The sequence below is a fragment of the Phalacrocorax carbo genome, chromosome 12 (assembly GCF_963921805.1).
Source record: "Phalacrocorax carbo chromosome 12, bPhaCar2.1, whole genome shotgun sequence".
Lineage (NCBI taxonomy): Eukaryota > Metazoa > Chordata > Aves > Suliformes > Phalacrocoracidae > Phalacrocorax > Phalacrocorax carbo.
Genome location: NC_087524.1, coordinates 5067692 through 5084348, shown reverse-complemented (window position 1 = coordinate 5084348; position 16657 = coordinate 5067692). Strand labels below are relative to the sequence as shown.

The window sequence follows — 16657 nt, the reverse complement described above, 5'->3', positions numbered from 1 at the left end:
ACCTACTCCACAAATTCCTTTCCTCTCTTCTTCTGATAAACAGTGGCAAACATCATACTTGCAAGTTTCTGCTAATGTTTCTGAAAGCCTGGTCATGCCAGAACCTCTTCAGGTCCTCATGACTGGTTCCTTCTTGCTTCCCAACGGCTGGCTCAGGTACTAAACCATCTCGTGATCGGCTCCCAGGGACAGGAACTGGGGCCCTGCAAATCTTCAGGAAGGCAAAAGAGCTCTTTTGGGTGGTACTGCAAAGGTGGCAGGACACGCATGGCCTGCAAATACCCCAGTACATTTATGCACCATGTCTTGGCCTTTTGACATCAATTTTAAATCAGAGCATCCAGAATTTCTATTCTGGTTTTGGCAAACTGTTTTCAGTTATAAAAACCGTTATTGTTTTCTCCTTTCCAGGCAAGTTTTGCTGCCTCTCAGTCAATATTTGTTCTATAGTTTCAACATTTTTAGGAAGCATTAGAGAAAACCTGTTAATTATTTTCTAGACATGTAACCAAAGCAGGATAGGAATGATTGTTACCAAGAGAACTAGTTCACCTAATTTTTTCACCTCCCAATTTTGAAAGAAAGGTGAGTTGAAAGGTCAGTGTTCATTATTTTCAGAATTAAGCAAAAATATAATTTAAATATGGAGCTACTGATGTAGTATAAAAAAATACTTCAATAGTATGTATGAGGTACAGAATTAAAACCATTTATTCAGCATGGCCTTTCCCAGAAATTTACTTCAGCCTTCTATTCCTTTCATATACTCATAAAAATATTACACTCTTTACTGTTGCTGCCCTTTACAATCTTTTTCATAGGTAATGCAAACAGTGGCACAGTCTGTTTTATTTTTCTGTTTTTCTTTCTTTTCTGCTTTGTATTAGAGCCTTTTTGCATAAAGAGTATATTTTTGTTCACTTTCTCAAACATCAAATGCTCAGGGCTGTTCGAAGTCTGTTCTGAAGGCTTTGATTCCCTGGATAACATCAGACACTAAAAATTCCATTACATTTAATATTAAGCATCTACTTGGAGTAAAGAACATATTTAACACAGGTAACCAGAAAGGTCGATGCATATTAATTGTCCTGGAACTTTCAATAGTAGTCTTTCAATAAGCCAACATTCCCATTTTTAAACTGACATTTTCAAGTTTGCTAATTCCCACAGAGACTGAAGAGAAACAGCAATCCATATCCTCTGGCGGCTTTTAGAACCTTGTTCCAGCCCCTGGCAATGGTGTTGCCAGTTATATATATGCATTTTTACAAAAGTTTTACAAAACGCTCACTAGTCTTGATGTGTGAATTCATCATACTTAGAAGACCAAAATCAACATGCATTTTCTTTGATCAGTGTCTCACATGGCTGATAGTAAGAAGAGGAATTATAGCTTAATTTATAACCTTTAAATCTATTACTTTCTTTAACACAAAAGAAAAAAATATTTTTTTATTCACTGCCGATTTGTGAAATATTATTATTTCTCCTAAGTTTGTACTCTTCAAAAATCTGTATACAGCTTTATATTCCCAGAGAGGTTCTTTCAGGATCAAAAGTATTCCTATAAAATTTTGTCAATAACATGATTATCCATGAAAATTCTATGGCAGAGGTTTTCAAAGGAGTCTGCCGTCACTCATCCAAATGAATCAAAACCTGGTGAGATTTGACCACCTCTGAAACTCTAGGTCAGCAGTCCCATTATACTCACTGCATGTTGTCCTCTGCAGTTTTACAGATTGGTCTCCAATCCAGGTTTCACTGAAATAAAAATTCAATTCTGTTAATAATTTTTAATAAGACAGTTCAAAATATGTGCAAGAACCACTACAGTACCTTAAATTAATCTCAGGTCATCAACAAAAATAAATCAGAAATGTGTAATTTTGTATTAGCCATGGCACAACGTTTATTTATTTGTGTGCCTCCACTGATCTCTGTAATGTTTGGCAACTTATATCTGGTGGAGGTGCCTGGCAGAGACTTAGTAATTATAACTTCTAATTCATTCAGTGCCTCAAGCCTGAGATCTTACAAACTCTGGGCAATGACTGGGAAAACTCTTCCTTTGAACTGTTATCATTGTGTATTTGTAGGAGCACATCTACAGTGAAGTCACACCAGTATTTCCCAGTCAGATTTCAACAACTGCAGAAGAGGACCTGGTCAAGTCAGTACAACTTGAAGGTTACATAGTAAAAGTTTGGCTCTGTGCCTCTTCTGGTTTAGCTATACTTCCAACTCTGCCTACCTGAGACAAAGTTTACATTAAGTCCTTTCACAGATACAGCTAAAGCACTTCTTTGGTTCAATAAGACACGCTTTTTAGGCAAAAAGCCTCCTCTGGTGCGTCAGTTACATCTAGATGGGGAGTGTATTGGAGGAGGGATGGAAGGTTGCTAGCAGACTAGCATTGTTTTGGCAATTCGAGGGTGAATTTTTTCTCAGTCCTAACAGATGTAGCTATGCCAGCACAACTAGGTAAACTCATAAACAGTGTAAACTTTGCCTCAGTTAATCATCATTTGGATTGACTTTGTCTATGGTTTTGGTTGAGAAATTATGCCAGTGACTGATCCTCACCGAGGTCTTTGGAACCTTGATATACTCCTTGCAGATTTGTACTTCTCATGCAAACAGAAAGGAACAGAATTTGGGCCAGGATTTCAACTGACTATGAGAGCAATGTGCACAGATCAAGTCAGTGGCATCAAATGATTGCTGGGTTCCGGGAAAGCTCAGACAATTAAATTTAAAAGAATTATTAAAATATTGATAGCACATAATCATGCAAATAACCATCCATGTAAAGCATACATTTACAAAACTTGTGCTAGGTTCAACACCAAGCTTGATAAATTTCGTATATGACTTCCCATTCCAATGTTTGAAGCTGGCATCATGTCTTTAATATTATAGAAAGCTTTTTAAAAGTCAGTATGTATTTCTTGAAACCATATTTAATTGAAGAGGAAAAAAGCCTTCTACCTTTGAATTTTCAAGAGGTCATAAAAAAGGGGCTAACTTCTGGCAGTGATGGAAACACTTTTTACATTAATAGCCTGTAAAAATCTGCAATATTTTCCATTAGGAATAGCAACAGAAAATACACAGAAAAGGTCAGATTTTCAAAGGAAATGGCACAAAAAAGCTTTCATTGTTATTTTAGTTATTTTAGTTTCATTTATGACTTTAAAATAAACAGGAAGAAACAAAAGTCAAATTACTATTTCAAACATTTTTAAGTCCGCAACATCAAAGCTTTAAATATTAAAAGAACTAGAATTTTATTTGTGGTCACAAGAATAAGCCTAGCTCTTAGGAGAAAGCTAGCTGAAAGAACTGGCAATAGGAAATGGAGCGTCCATTTCCAGCCAGACTGCATATAGATTGAAAGACTTTTTGCTGTCTTCTTATGTTTATTTTATAAATAAACAGAGTGCCATTCACAAACAGGGGCATCCATTAAACTCTTAGCGGCAGATTTTGGAGGGGAATGAATGATAGCTGTGTGCATAGAGCAGTGGATCCAAGCGTAGCCACTGCCCTGTGGAACCAGACTAATATTAACAAGCGACAGCAAATGGCATGAGCTGAGCCAAGGAGCTCCGTGTACTTTGTAAGGGACAACTATGTACACTGTCGCCATCACAACAGTTCCCCTTGGTGGCACTCTGAGTACAGAGGTCAAGGACAGAAGGGAATTGAAAAGATTGGCCTTTGCACCATGCCAGCCTGCGTGCTACCTGTTTTTGTAGTTTAATGACGTGACATTCTGCTTAACAAGTAAATTTACATTTACTCTTTATAAATGGGATTTAAACAAACTTAGTTTAAAATGGTACCTTCATTCTCTTTAGCAAACCTTTGTGAGGATAGTAACTCTGAACTGAAATATTTTTTTAGGTGTTTTACCAAAATGGAAACAACTTGAAATGAAGATGTGAGGTTTGCCAACAGGCTGGCCAACCTGGTAAGGAGAGCTTTAAACTATGAATGATGAAAGACATGGACATACTGGAGCGAGTCCAGCAAAGAGCAATAAGAGAGTTTGACAAAAGGAGAGGCTGAGAGAGCTGGGACCGTTCAGCCTGAAAAGAGGGCTTGGGGGGATCTTATCAAGTGTATAAAAATATCTGGTGGGAGGGTATGAAGAAGACAGAGTCAGACCCTTCTCAGTGGTGCTGAGTAATATTCTCGATAATAAAAAATGGTCAGGTAAACTAAGATCACTGGGGAGTAAATGTGAGAGTGGATGAGATTAAAAGGCTGCTGTCCTTTGCTCTGTCCATGTGCCAAAATTCATGCCAAGCTAACAAGAAACCCATGCTCGTGGTCAAAGCTACAGTGCATCTGCTAACCCAGGCTAACCCCTAGGTGCTAGACTGGCCATTTACTTCAGGAACTCTCCCCTAGAAACTAAAATCTCTGCTGACTACTTATTTCATGAACCCACAGAGCTAATCATTCATAGATTTAAGGGACCATGAAAATTTGCAGCCATATGGAAAAAGCAGCTAACTTACTCTCTTCAGGTTTTGCATTTTTGAGATTACTTTTGTAAGAAAAAGGACAGAAAGTTATTTTAGAAGAAACATAAAAGCTGAGGTTGTTTATAAAGATCTCCAAAACATACCAGGTCAGTGACACCAAAACATTTCAGCGCCAAAAACTGGTTGTGTTAGGGGCACACAGTACCTGTTTGTTATAAATACATATAGAATCCATTCTCACAACCTAATCATTTAGAAAAAATCAGTAGTATTTCTGAATATTAATTTCTTGGATTATACATATGAATCTCCAATGTCCAGAGAGTGGCTACAAAATTATCCACATGAAAAGACATGCAACTGAAATAAACACATTTGATTTGTGTTTCTTCAGAAAAATCTTAACTGAATGAACCACATTAACTGCTATGAAGATGGACATAGGTGCTCAGATACAAACACCGAGCTGAACTGAGAAACCTTATAAATACCTTTGACATTTACGTGCTGCTTGAGTCTATTTAAATAACCACATCTGTCAATTATCCTTCTTAGGAGTTTCCATGTATCACAAGGGCTCAGGAATGGTCTACTACTAAGAACTACTCCATAAATAGTTTGATTTCTGTAGTAACTGTGAACGTCAAAGGCAAATTATATGATATGTATTAAAATCACAAAGCACACATTTCTGACATTCTCTGAAGTGAAAACAATTTGAAAAATATAGCACCCAGCTCATCATGTTTTTAAATCAAACCACCTCAGCATAGAAAAGAATCAAAGCCAAATGCATGTCATTTTTGCCTTTAGAATTGCAGTGGAAATGACTGTATGAGGTTAGTTTCCAAAGTTAAACCTCCACACACATAATGGATCCTACATTAAAATGTGTTTTCTTAACAGGTGATCCTCTTAAAAAATTGCTAGGAAAGATGATAACAAAATCATGTTTGAAATTGTCAGACATGTGAAATAATTTTTGGTCTAGGTTCTTATAATAAACTTAAATACAAATGTGAATTAGCATTACTAAAGATAAAATGTTCAATAGTGTGGAAAATATGGACCGTAAAGGAGATAGAACAAAAAATAGATGTCTTATTCTAGCACAGAAACTTTAAAATTCATTACAGTGCTAGTGCTTCAAAATATTTAAATGGCCTAATTTATGGAATTTGTTAAAATACTAATATGAGAAAAACAAAAAAGCATCAATACAAATACACTGTATTTTGCTAACTCTAAAATGAGGACTTCCATAATTGTAAGGTATATTTATGTACCAAACTACACCTTAGTTTCTATCAAACTTCTTGGTTTGCCTTAATTATTCATGGTTAATCAATAGGTGCATAGAATTCACAATGAAAGAAAACATGACTAATATAGCAGTTATTGAAAAAAAGCCAACTTAACTGTCTTCCAAACATAAACTTCATCAAGAACTTCTATTGGCTTCTGATACTTCTTTCCATGTCATTTCACAAACACTTCACAGAGCAAGAGTAGAATTGTAAGAATGAATCTAAATTAAGGAAAAGAAAATAATTGTTTGATGATTTAAGAACGCTTATAGGACAACCCAGCTATATCTGAAACATTTTGTTACAACAAAAGATTTATCACCTTACAGTAGTGCCTAATTAAAATATGGTCTTTATTTGTTATCTCAAAGTACAAATAGTGCAAATTATCATGTGCAAAAACAGCTGGGCATGAGGGAGATTTGGTGGAACCATGCTAAGCATTTTAGGTGGTCTTCCATATTGAAAAAAAATGGGTGCGTACAATAATGAAATTGTTAGCTTACAAAATATTAACCCACCAAACGCCCTGCCCCCAAAGAAACGACTGTAACTCTGTCAGGTGGCCTCTTTACTTACTCTCCCTCCAGAGAGTGACAGGTTGCTCCATTTCTTAGAATTAATGTAATCACGTTATAAAGAACAACTGATGCTTGTAAAGCTGGTTACTTACGTGTGACAAAGATGAACGTGTAAATCCTATACAGAAGATAATTTTCTAGAATGTTGTAGTTGGGCGTGAGACAGACCCTCTGTAGACCCTTTCTGCTTCAAAGAAATTACTATGTAGAATGCTCCAAAGTCAGTAAGAAAATATGACTGAACAAGTAATGCAAAAAAATGTTACCATTCCTTCGCACAACTTCTTTGGAGCTCTTCAACATCCTCTTTTTTAAAGAGCGGCATGAAAAATATTGAGCTACAAATCAGAAGGATGACAGATGAAGAGAAACAATTTAACTCTATGTGTAAATACATAGAAAAATTGTTTTCAAGTCTCTATTGCTTTTATACATATTGATCAAATTATAAAAAAAAATTTTTTGAAGACTAAGATACATGTGCATTTCTTCTGCTGTTTTCTAATGAACTGCACATGCATACAATGGTGAGAACATCCTTCTGTGTGGCAGTTGCACAGTCCTGCCACAAAGTATCACCAGTTTGCACCTGTAAAGAAGATGCTGCAACCTCATACACCCACCAGCGAGGGTCGTATGCAGCCCCTCCAGGCTGCTCAGGGTAAGTAACCCAGCCAGAGAAAGGGAACCACAGAATCTGTCCATACTACACTGATTTTCATATGCATTTTAAAATCTTTATGGCAACCGCAGTCTGGCAAAAATTAGTGTCTTTCATATCACAGTCAGAGGGAAAACCAATGTACTGAGTTAGCTGCCATCACAGACCAATCACTGACCTGTTCTTTGTGCATGAGAGGACCGGTGCAGTTGACCACATTGATTCTTCTGGACCTGTTGACGGAAATGGATGTTGACAGACTGTGGCCTCTGGCAGACAGACAAAGTTGTACTTTGACAGTTACTCTTTTCAAATTAAGAATTGCCAAAGGTTATATGGTCTATTTTCCTTATACCAAGAATATCTTTCTGCTCTCTGATCAATGTGGATGCCACAAATAGAAGTAAGATGAATCGTATTGCAGCCCTACTACTGTGGTGAATTTCAGATCTGTTTCAATGAACACAGATCATTTGCTGTCATAGTTAGCACTCAACTTCAACTCAGCCTTCTCACTTACATAGCCCTGGGGTGTTTGCTCCTAAAATTAAACAGAGTTTTCGTCAGTCCTTCTCCATGCATGTGAGTAATGCTGATCTTCCAATGGTAGGAAACTTCAAACATGTTATAAAGCTACAACCAGACTCAAGATTCCCTCTTTGCTCACCCTCTGACAGTTATTACCATTTTTCTGCTATTTCAGAGAGCACAGATCTCCCACTTTTTTCTGAAGAAGGCATAGAAGAACCTATATTACTTGCAGGTCCCTGTAAGGTTATTTATGCTTATAAAGTAAAAATTTTACTGTCTCCTGAACTCAGTTTGAATTCAAGCCATTTTCTGATTTTACTCTTTCCTTTAGACTATTTTTGAAAAAAAGTTTTATGTAAGTCATATCTGGCTGTGCTGAGTCAAATTCTAGATCTTTTACTCCATCTTCACCTGGGTAAGTCACTTGGGCAAGCTCAGAACCTTTGTAAGGTCTTTAGGATTTCACCCATTTTATGCATATATAGCATCATAATTATTTACTTTTAGTAATCCAGTTTCAATCATATCCTGACTGTTTCAAGGAAAACTAAATTTTGCAGTTTAAAAAATTTCTGTGCAACATTCTGGTTTTCTCCCCTTGAGTACCTCTCACAAATACACGTGAGTACATCTGTGCACGTGTATAATGTGGGCTAAGTATCTAAGTGGGATTCTTCATATTAAGTTTCAATGGAAACTTTTGTGTGTATAGTACTATATATACTGTGAATGAAGGCAATAACATACAGGTATACATACCTACACATCAGACAATTTTATGAGGTCTAAGAATTAATTGGTTAGTTGAAAATGCTAAGATTCCCTTAGGATTTATGAGCTAAGAATGCTCATGGGTTTAGTGTCCTGACATCTCTTTAATTAGCACTCTCCAAGATCTCACACTAAGACGATACTAAGCCAGTGTCTTCTGTCACATCTCAAGAGTTTCAGAAGGCTTGGAGGCCACGGAGGAAGGTGAATGTACTATGACTGTGAGCTATACAGAATGTACAAAGTACCATTTTCTTACTAGTATCAAGTTAGGACTTCTTGCTACCTCTCCTGCTTTGATGGTGATGCAGTTCTAAAAGAAATCCTAAGAACAATCCAGCAAAAATGGGTGAGGTAAATAAAGATGCCGTTGAAAAATACTTGGAGAACAACCCCCAGTTTGCCAAGGAGTATTTCGACCGAAAAATGAGGGCAGAAGTGCTGGGAAGTATCTTTAAAGTCAGCCCTGGAGAAGTGAAGGAAGGAGTCAGCTTCAAAGACATGTCCCGTCTGGAGGAGTGTAACATACTTTTTGAGTTGATAACAGAAATTCAGGATGAAGGAGGAGTTATGGAAAAGATAGTGCACAAGGCCCTGCAGAGGCTGGCGCAGCTGCTGACAGCTGATCGGTGTAGTATGTTTATTTGCCGTTCCCGAAATGGTATTCCAGAGGTAGCCACCAGGCTTCTCAATGTCACTCCAACTTCCAGCTTTGAGGAGAATTTGGTGAATCCAGACAATGAGACTGTTTTTCCTCTGGACGTCGGGATAGCAGGATGGGTTGCTCATACTAAGAAGTTTTTTAATATACCTGATGTGAAAAAGGTAAGTTACTGTTCTTGGGGAATGGGTTTCTGTGCATTTGCTTGCTCGGCTTCCTGCACAGAGCTTGTTGTACAGAGGCATTCTTCAAACACATCCCAGAGACAGAAATCCAGACCAAAAGCAAGAGAAAAGCAGTGGCACAGTTTGCTTAAAATCCAGAAGAACAACATCATGTAGCCTAGTGAGGTATTTCCAGCATCCTTGCACAACAGTTTTAATGTAATTTACTAGAATAAGGGAGGAGAATATTAGATTAATACAGACCAGTAAGTACTTTCGCTTCTGTTGAACAAGGCAGGCTCCTATTCTGTTTTCCAGTAAGGGCTTGCAAGTGTTCTCCCTTATCTTTCTGTGCTGCCATACACGCACCCCTGAATACAATTAATTTGCAGCTTTTGTAATGAGGATGCTTCCTTATAAGTAGGTGAATGAAACCAGATGAGGATGATGTCAACATACATGTTCAGCTTCAAGTCTGCCTTTGAAATTAAAATGGTTCCAAATTTTGAGTGTGCCCAGTCCAGGGCTTTTGTTAGGAGCTATCTATAGAAGAAGATTAATGAGTCAGAGCTGCTCTGACATTTTCAAAGTTGCTGTTGAATTTGCACAGAATCACGTTCTTTAGTTATGGTGCTGATAAGGGTTATTACAAATGTTAATTAAAATGATGAGTGACCTCACAGAAATTAAACATGCATGAATGAGAACTGCTTTAGAAACTGCTCTGAAATACATGGAGAAACATGAATGGGCTTTGATTGTTGTGGGTTTCTTTAAAAATAGCAAGCTTTATGTTATCAAATGGTGACATCTTCATATCTTTTTAGTCTTATGTGGAAAAGCTCAGCATAATCAAATGGTGCTAAGATAATTATATGAGATGGGAGCCTGGCTTCTCAGTATTTCCTATGCAGTCAATTTAAAATTCCAGGCCATTTTAGAGATGGAAACCACCTCAGTGTCCTAACCTGAATGTAAATAATAAAAATCTTTATACACTGCACTTATTTTCCAGGAGGCAAACAAAAAGTAATGTATTTTATCATGTTAAAAGTTGGCAGGCATAAAGAAATCAAGGACTACTTTTAAAGCTCAGAAACAAATGAAAATATAGATGTATTTGTGAAAAGAATATTCCAATATATCATAAAATACCTCAGATGTAAGTAGGAATCACGGGAGCAAACAGAAGAATGACTGATTTGAGAAAACAAATCAGTTGATTTTTAACTGACCACTAAGATGCTTTCTTCAATGGCTGCTGTTCTGACAAGAAGCATCTGACTTACTGCCTCTTACCACCACATGGGGAGATTGGAGGATAATCCTTCTAAATTCATAAGGATGATTACATGAGAAAAGATCAGGAGGATCAAGAAAGATGTGCCTTCTATCAGACACTGCACTGCCCCTTAATACCATTATGTGAGAGGTGCCCAGAGCACGGCTGCCCGAATATTTCTGTGTTTGCAATAGGAGTTGTTCAAAATTTTGTGACAAACGTAATTTGAATATGCTTAAATAAGAGAACCTTTCTGTCCATCTAATCCTGCTAGGTATACATTTTGCACCCATAAATTAATTCATGTCAGCTGAATATCTGTCCAGTTACTATTCAATCATTCTAAGGTAATCTTTACTTAGACATCTATTTACTCACTTAGGATTACTGAGGTCGGTGCCATTAGGCCCACACTTAAAAATGCAGTTAAACCATGGTGCCATTAATCCACATTTGGTAACGAAATGTCATCAAAACATTGACGTTTTATAAGTTAATTGCAAAACTCCCAAAGACTTCTCTGGGACCAAAATTTGTTATTTAAAAACAACCTTGAAGGTCTCAAAATTGCCACCATTTCTGTTCTGTTTGTAAAAAAAGTCAAGTGTCCAAATCCACACTCCTCACACAGGCAAAGCCCCCACTAATGTCACCAGAATCTTTACCTCTGTAAGGAACTCAGAACTGCAGCTTTAGTCAGTAACATTTAAGGAATATAATTAGTCCATGGCAGCAGAAATAGGCAGCCACTGAAGCCTTTGTCATGTTTTTGAAAGAACGATTATTTTTCAGATCACTTTGTATGCACTTCAGTCAAACTAGATTGCCTGCTACCCAAATCCTGAGCAAAAAATGACAAGCAGCATTAAGCCAGAGAGGAATTTGGCCCCTATTGTCTTGTCAGAATACAAAATGCACAATGAATAATTCTAGATGGCTATAGTACTTTAAAGATGTCATGTCTAACCACTTTCAATAGTTGACACAATCCATATCCAAACAGCGTAGTGTTTTTTAAGTCTTAAGTACATGACAACTTTGACAAACTCACAGTGAGACATTTTCATGCTTCAGTCACCACCCCTTTATAACAAAAAGTGAATGTAAGGAAAGATCACAACAGCAATAAATCAGTGAAAAAACACAAGACTCCACTTCTAGTGCCTGGTAGCCAGTTCTTTAGGGATTATCTCCTTCAGCCTGGAAAGGTACCAATAAACGTGAGGAAACTCCTCATCCTGACTAATGCTTCAGAAAAGAAAAGCAGAAGAAAAGACACAGACCTTCCATAATTAACTTAGTAGCCAGAACAGCCTCCCCCCCACCCAAGATTATGGACCTGTTGACTGTGAGAACTAAGAGCGTTTAATCCAGGGTTTAACACTAGTGAGAAATAGCAGGCCAGGCAGGACCACTACCCTCATAATTTGCCTCACATTATTCCCAGGGTCTGGCAGAGGATGCGACTCAAATATTCCAAAGTAAAATAATAGACTGCATAAAAATTGATATGTCCATTAGTATTCTTTAAATATGAACTGATAATACAGACAACATGATGAAGAAGAGCACAATTACTCTACACCTTTTGCTAAGGCTTTATTTCCAAATAAAGCTAAGAACTTCTGGGTAATCAGAATCTCACATTCTCAGCCACTAATAATCAATAAAAAAGACTATATATATTTGCTCTAACCCATCATGCATTTTAATTATTGCATTATTCCTTTTAATTCAGAGATATTTGAAGACAAAGATTTAACTAAGGATTGGAAACTCAAGAAATAATATTCCTGGTTATAGTAAAGTATAAAATTACATAAATGGTGAAAAAATGCTTCAAAAAAAGTGAAGGCTTTTGAATTAGATCCATAAAGAGACAACTATTCTGATGCTGAAATAACAAACCCTCATTTTTAAAGGTCCTGCACTGGAATCCACAACCCCCAGTGAAGCGAAGAAACAAGAATGTGGGGAGATTCTGGTGCTTCTAACTCAGATTAAGCAACCAGAGCAGTGGTCGTTGTGGCAACTAATTTAACCACTGGAAACCTACAATACAAAACAACTTAAATACATCTTCAAGATGCAAGCACTTGTGTCATCCCTTTGTAAACTGAGACAGCTTCAGTTTGCATGAGTCTTTTTGCTGGGAGCTCTACTTCTCCTTAATGCAAGGGTGGGAGAGACTAATTACAGGCTTGTCTGAAGTGACAGGAGTTTCAGATTTGTGGGAATGTGCTGTTCCCCAGACTCCGGGCGGTCTGAGCCTGGAATGAGGAAGAAGAGACACTCCATCTGTCCTCTTGAACCTACACCAAACTGTAAAATAAAGATTATTTGAAGAGGGGAGAGAAAAGAGTGAAGGGAAGCATAGTTTTGCAGCTCTGTCGTTCAAACTGCCATGTGGCAGTGAGGAGACCTGAACACTGAACTGTGTGTAAGCAGTTGCTCTGGTAACACAGAGCAGTGGCCCTGGGACCAGGCGTTGGTCTTAGACTCCCTCCTAGGGCAAGACGACATTGTTGGAATCAGGTGCATCCATGTCAAAAGTATAAAGCAGTGGGAAAGCACAATTCGTTGCCCTGAAGATGGAAAGAATGGAGTCATTTTGTGGTGGAGCTGATAGCAGGACAGTCACTTGCTAATAAGATGTCTCAATACTCAACCCATGTTCTGCTAGTCCCCTAACAATGTGATCTTGGAGAAGAAACCCAAATATCCAATGTATTGACAAGGCAGGGCATGTTTAGAAAACCTTCCAAGGCTAGAGGAAGATTGTTAAAATACTTTTAGAGGGCAGTTATTGAGAAACAAACTCTGAGTTGTTAAGATGAGAAGAAATGAGAGCAAAGATACACAATACTATAGAAGTACTGCCTTCTTGAATGTCTGGAAAGTAATGAGAATTGAAAGAAACAATCCCAAGATAAAATAAGACTGGGGAAAAAAACAGAGGGGCAGCCTTTCACCTGGGAAGAACTTGCATTGTAAATGTTAATGTCTGCTCCTACATTTTATCTTATCATCTTGATAATAAAAAACAGATAGTCATAAACTCACACTCAATATAATAAACATTAACTGGAAAAAAAGAAACATACTCCAATCTGTTACAAAGATAAATATTCAGTCAAATTACAAGAAAATATTTTAACACAGGAACAAATTTCTATTAATCATGCCTTCCAGAAGAAAAACCCAGACCTTTAAGTCTTTCCTTGAATTAACTTGTGTTAAAAGATGAAAGTTCCTAAAATTGTAGAAAAAGTCAACATTAATAATTAAATAGAAATGCTCCCTTTTAGCCTACTTTTCCCATTTTATGTGAAAAAAATATCCCAACGACTTAAAACAGTATAATACAGATTAAGTTTCTAAAAGTTCCAAAATAGCCACTAAATATGGCATATAACAGAGACATTTCAGTGACATTAAATGCTGTTTAATATATAATAATTTCTACTTGATTCAGTTTCAAACCCTAGTGATCTTGAAGATACCAAAGTCAATTTGTTCTACAATGCCATTAAGTTACATGTCAAAATGTAGTTGTTTTATATCCCTGACAATATGTGATTTTTTGAGTGTGGCCTAATGAATGGCCAACTCATTTAGCTAATAGGTTTTGGTTTTGAATTGGACTGATGGCATTTTTGTAGTTGATGGTAGGTACTTTTTATTTTCCACTCATACTCAATTATATCATTATGAAACAAGAACATTTGTGAGTTGAAATTTGGATAAGCAGAAATAAGAGATGAAACAATATAGCACACCAATACCAGACACACAGTGGTAAAAATTTTGTTTGAGAAATCTGAGCCAATGCAAGACAATTAGTGGGAGAACAAAGTATCAAGAAGAGGAGGAAATACTGCAAAGTTACCAGAAAGAAAAACAGAAACATGTAAAGATGGTGGAAATATACGTGTGATAATGGTGAGCCTGGGACACCAGTTCCTGATGTCAGAGGTTCCTGTGTTCTTGTTCCAGTAGCACTCCAGACCCACTCCTGCTCATCACACATCTAAAGGATGATGTATTTTAACCAGTCTGAGCTCATCTATCTGACCCAGAACCTCCAACCCAACATAGGCAAAGTCATCATAACTGCAAAGGGTCCCAGAAAGCCATTCTTCATCTGTGCTTAATAAGAGGAAAGAGGTGGAAGAAAATAGGCATCTGCTTTCTGGGCACTACCGCCTCACCTGCAGGATTAAGCCTGATCACTTCTCCTCAGCTGTGATATTTGATGCACTTTGCCAAACTCAAAATGGAGAGGTAGGCTGCACAGCAGATCCTGACATGTTACTTGGAGTTGACACAAGAAGGAAGGAACAATAAGAGTTTTTTGAATGGGAGTAATTGTCATGGTGTTATGAAAGCCAAGGTGTAAATGTCATCCCTGGGACATGAACAAAACATCATGCTGCTTCCCAGCAAGACCCCCAGTCAAGGAAGCAAAAGTTTACAGGAAGGTCTTATTTCCTAACATTTCAAACCACATGTGTAATGAAGATGTTGATGGTGTGCCAAATTAAAAGTAATTGAGAATAAGCAAGTATACTGGGGATGCGAGAAGCCTCAGTACTAACAACGTTGAGCTGCTGTCCCTATTACCTCAAATCAGCCAGAGCAATGAATCTTCACCCTGACTAGCTGAGCAGGCACGAGGGATCCTTGTTCCCTTATATTTTCATTTTGAGCTGCTTTTCACACTTCTCCATTTCTCTGTTTTTCCTGCATTTGTATAAATTACATACTTCATACATACTACATACATACTTCGTATGTGCAACGGAAACCAAATTAAGGGCTACACTATCTCATTACTTAGAATAGTTTTTGCATTTTCTGATCAAAATTGCACTCGATAAATAATTTACACTGCAGACATTGAACTGGAGTTTCCAAGAGTGTCAAACTCACTTGCCTCAGGTTGCATTTTGTAGTTAATCCAATCAGAAATGCTCAAGGCTTAGCTCAGTGTTCTGGAGCACAGTGTAGCAAATCCTAAAATAACATTATGAATTGGGAGTTGTACTTCCTTTATTAAATACAGTAGGGTGGTTCAATGAACATTAGAATGATGGCCTTCATTGTCCTTTAAGCCTGGTGTAGAATAAAGCCTGTGAAAGGTTAGCAATTGTTGCAGGACTTTTTTTCATAGTTTGCTTAAAGAATTGTGGGTTATCTAAAACCAGCCAATGAAGGAGAACTCATCATGAAAGAAATAAGGCCTTTAAAACTGGTAAAAGGAAACACAGAAGAACATGTTGCTCCCAAGAAGGGAAAAGAGATCTGCAGGGAGAGCCATGAAAAGAGAGACACAAGATGTCTGGGCAGTCTATCAATAAGAACTTTTTAGAAACAACAAAGTAACACTGATTTTTTTTTTTTTTAACCAAATCTCATAATCATAAAGTATTATCTGCTTATATAGTTTTCTAAAATTAACTGTCTTCTCAAAATGCCTGTGGTTCCTAGGGGAGTAAGTTTTCCTCATTTATATTTATTTTACCTTATAGCAGACATGAACTTGCAGTTCTGTAGCTACAATTCAGAATCAGATGTGGTATAGTCTCAGTAAGCAAGTTTATTTGTAACTGCCACATGAGGAAAATAAAAAATATTTTTAGAAATTAATTAGCTACTAATTTCAAGTGTAGGCTAGATCCATAGTAGCTTGCCAAACCCCTTTCCCACTACCTTCTAACATCTATAATAGAAAGATGAACACAAAGAGGCATCCTGATTTTCCACTCCTGTATGCTGGTGCTACGGCTAGGTGTCTTAGCTTTAAATGGAGCTAGTAGAAAATGCTTGCAAATGTACTACAGTTAGGGAGTTGTCAACAGACCTCCTTTCCCTAAGTTTTTTTAAAAGCATATTTTATGATTTAACTGAGAGATGAAAGTTCACAACATTGCTCTAGAAGATGGTTGGATTCATAAGACCAGGCTCAAATAAACTAAGTGTCCACATTCATATATTCATGGGAGCACAAAGCTGCTCTTCTGGCTCTGGTACTGCAGAGCACATTTCTGGCTTGTTTGTCTATGAAAATGATTTTCCATACATTGTGAAAATTGATTTTCTTTGAAAACAAAGGGAGCTTATGTTCTCAAGAGAAAATATTTTAAAACCTTGATTGGAAATAAAGGCTTCAAAACTCCTAGCAATTATGTGCAAAATAT

The 16657-nt window shown here is 37.2% G+C and overlaps 1 protein-coding gene and 1 long non-coding RNA gene across 2 annotated transcripts in view; one reads left to right on the top strand and one right to left on the bottom strand.

Moving 5' to 3' along the window:
- Positions 1-760: 760 nt before the first annotated feature.
- LOC135315478 (uncharacterized) lies at positions 761-6767 on the bottom strand. Its single transcript, XR_010374968.1, has 3 exons — positions 6480-6767; positions 4643-6027; positions 761-1767 (listed from the first exon to the last, which is right to left on the bottom strand). It is a non-coding gene; the product is annotated as an uncharacterized LOC135315478 (long non-coding RNA).
- A 1928-nt stretch (positions 6768-8695) lies between these two features.
- Positions 8696-16657, top strand: part of PDE6C (phosphodiesterase 6C) — a 32140-nt gene continuing 24178 nt past the window's right edge. Inside the window, exon 1 of the mRNA XM_064463816.1 lies at positions 8696-9175. Within this exon, the coding sequence (XP_064319886.1) occupies positions 8696-9175 (480 nt within the window). The remainder of the gene's footprint in view (positions 9176-16657) is intronic.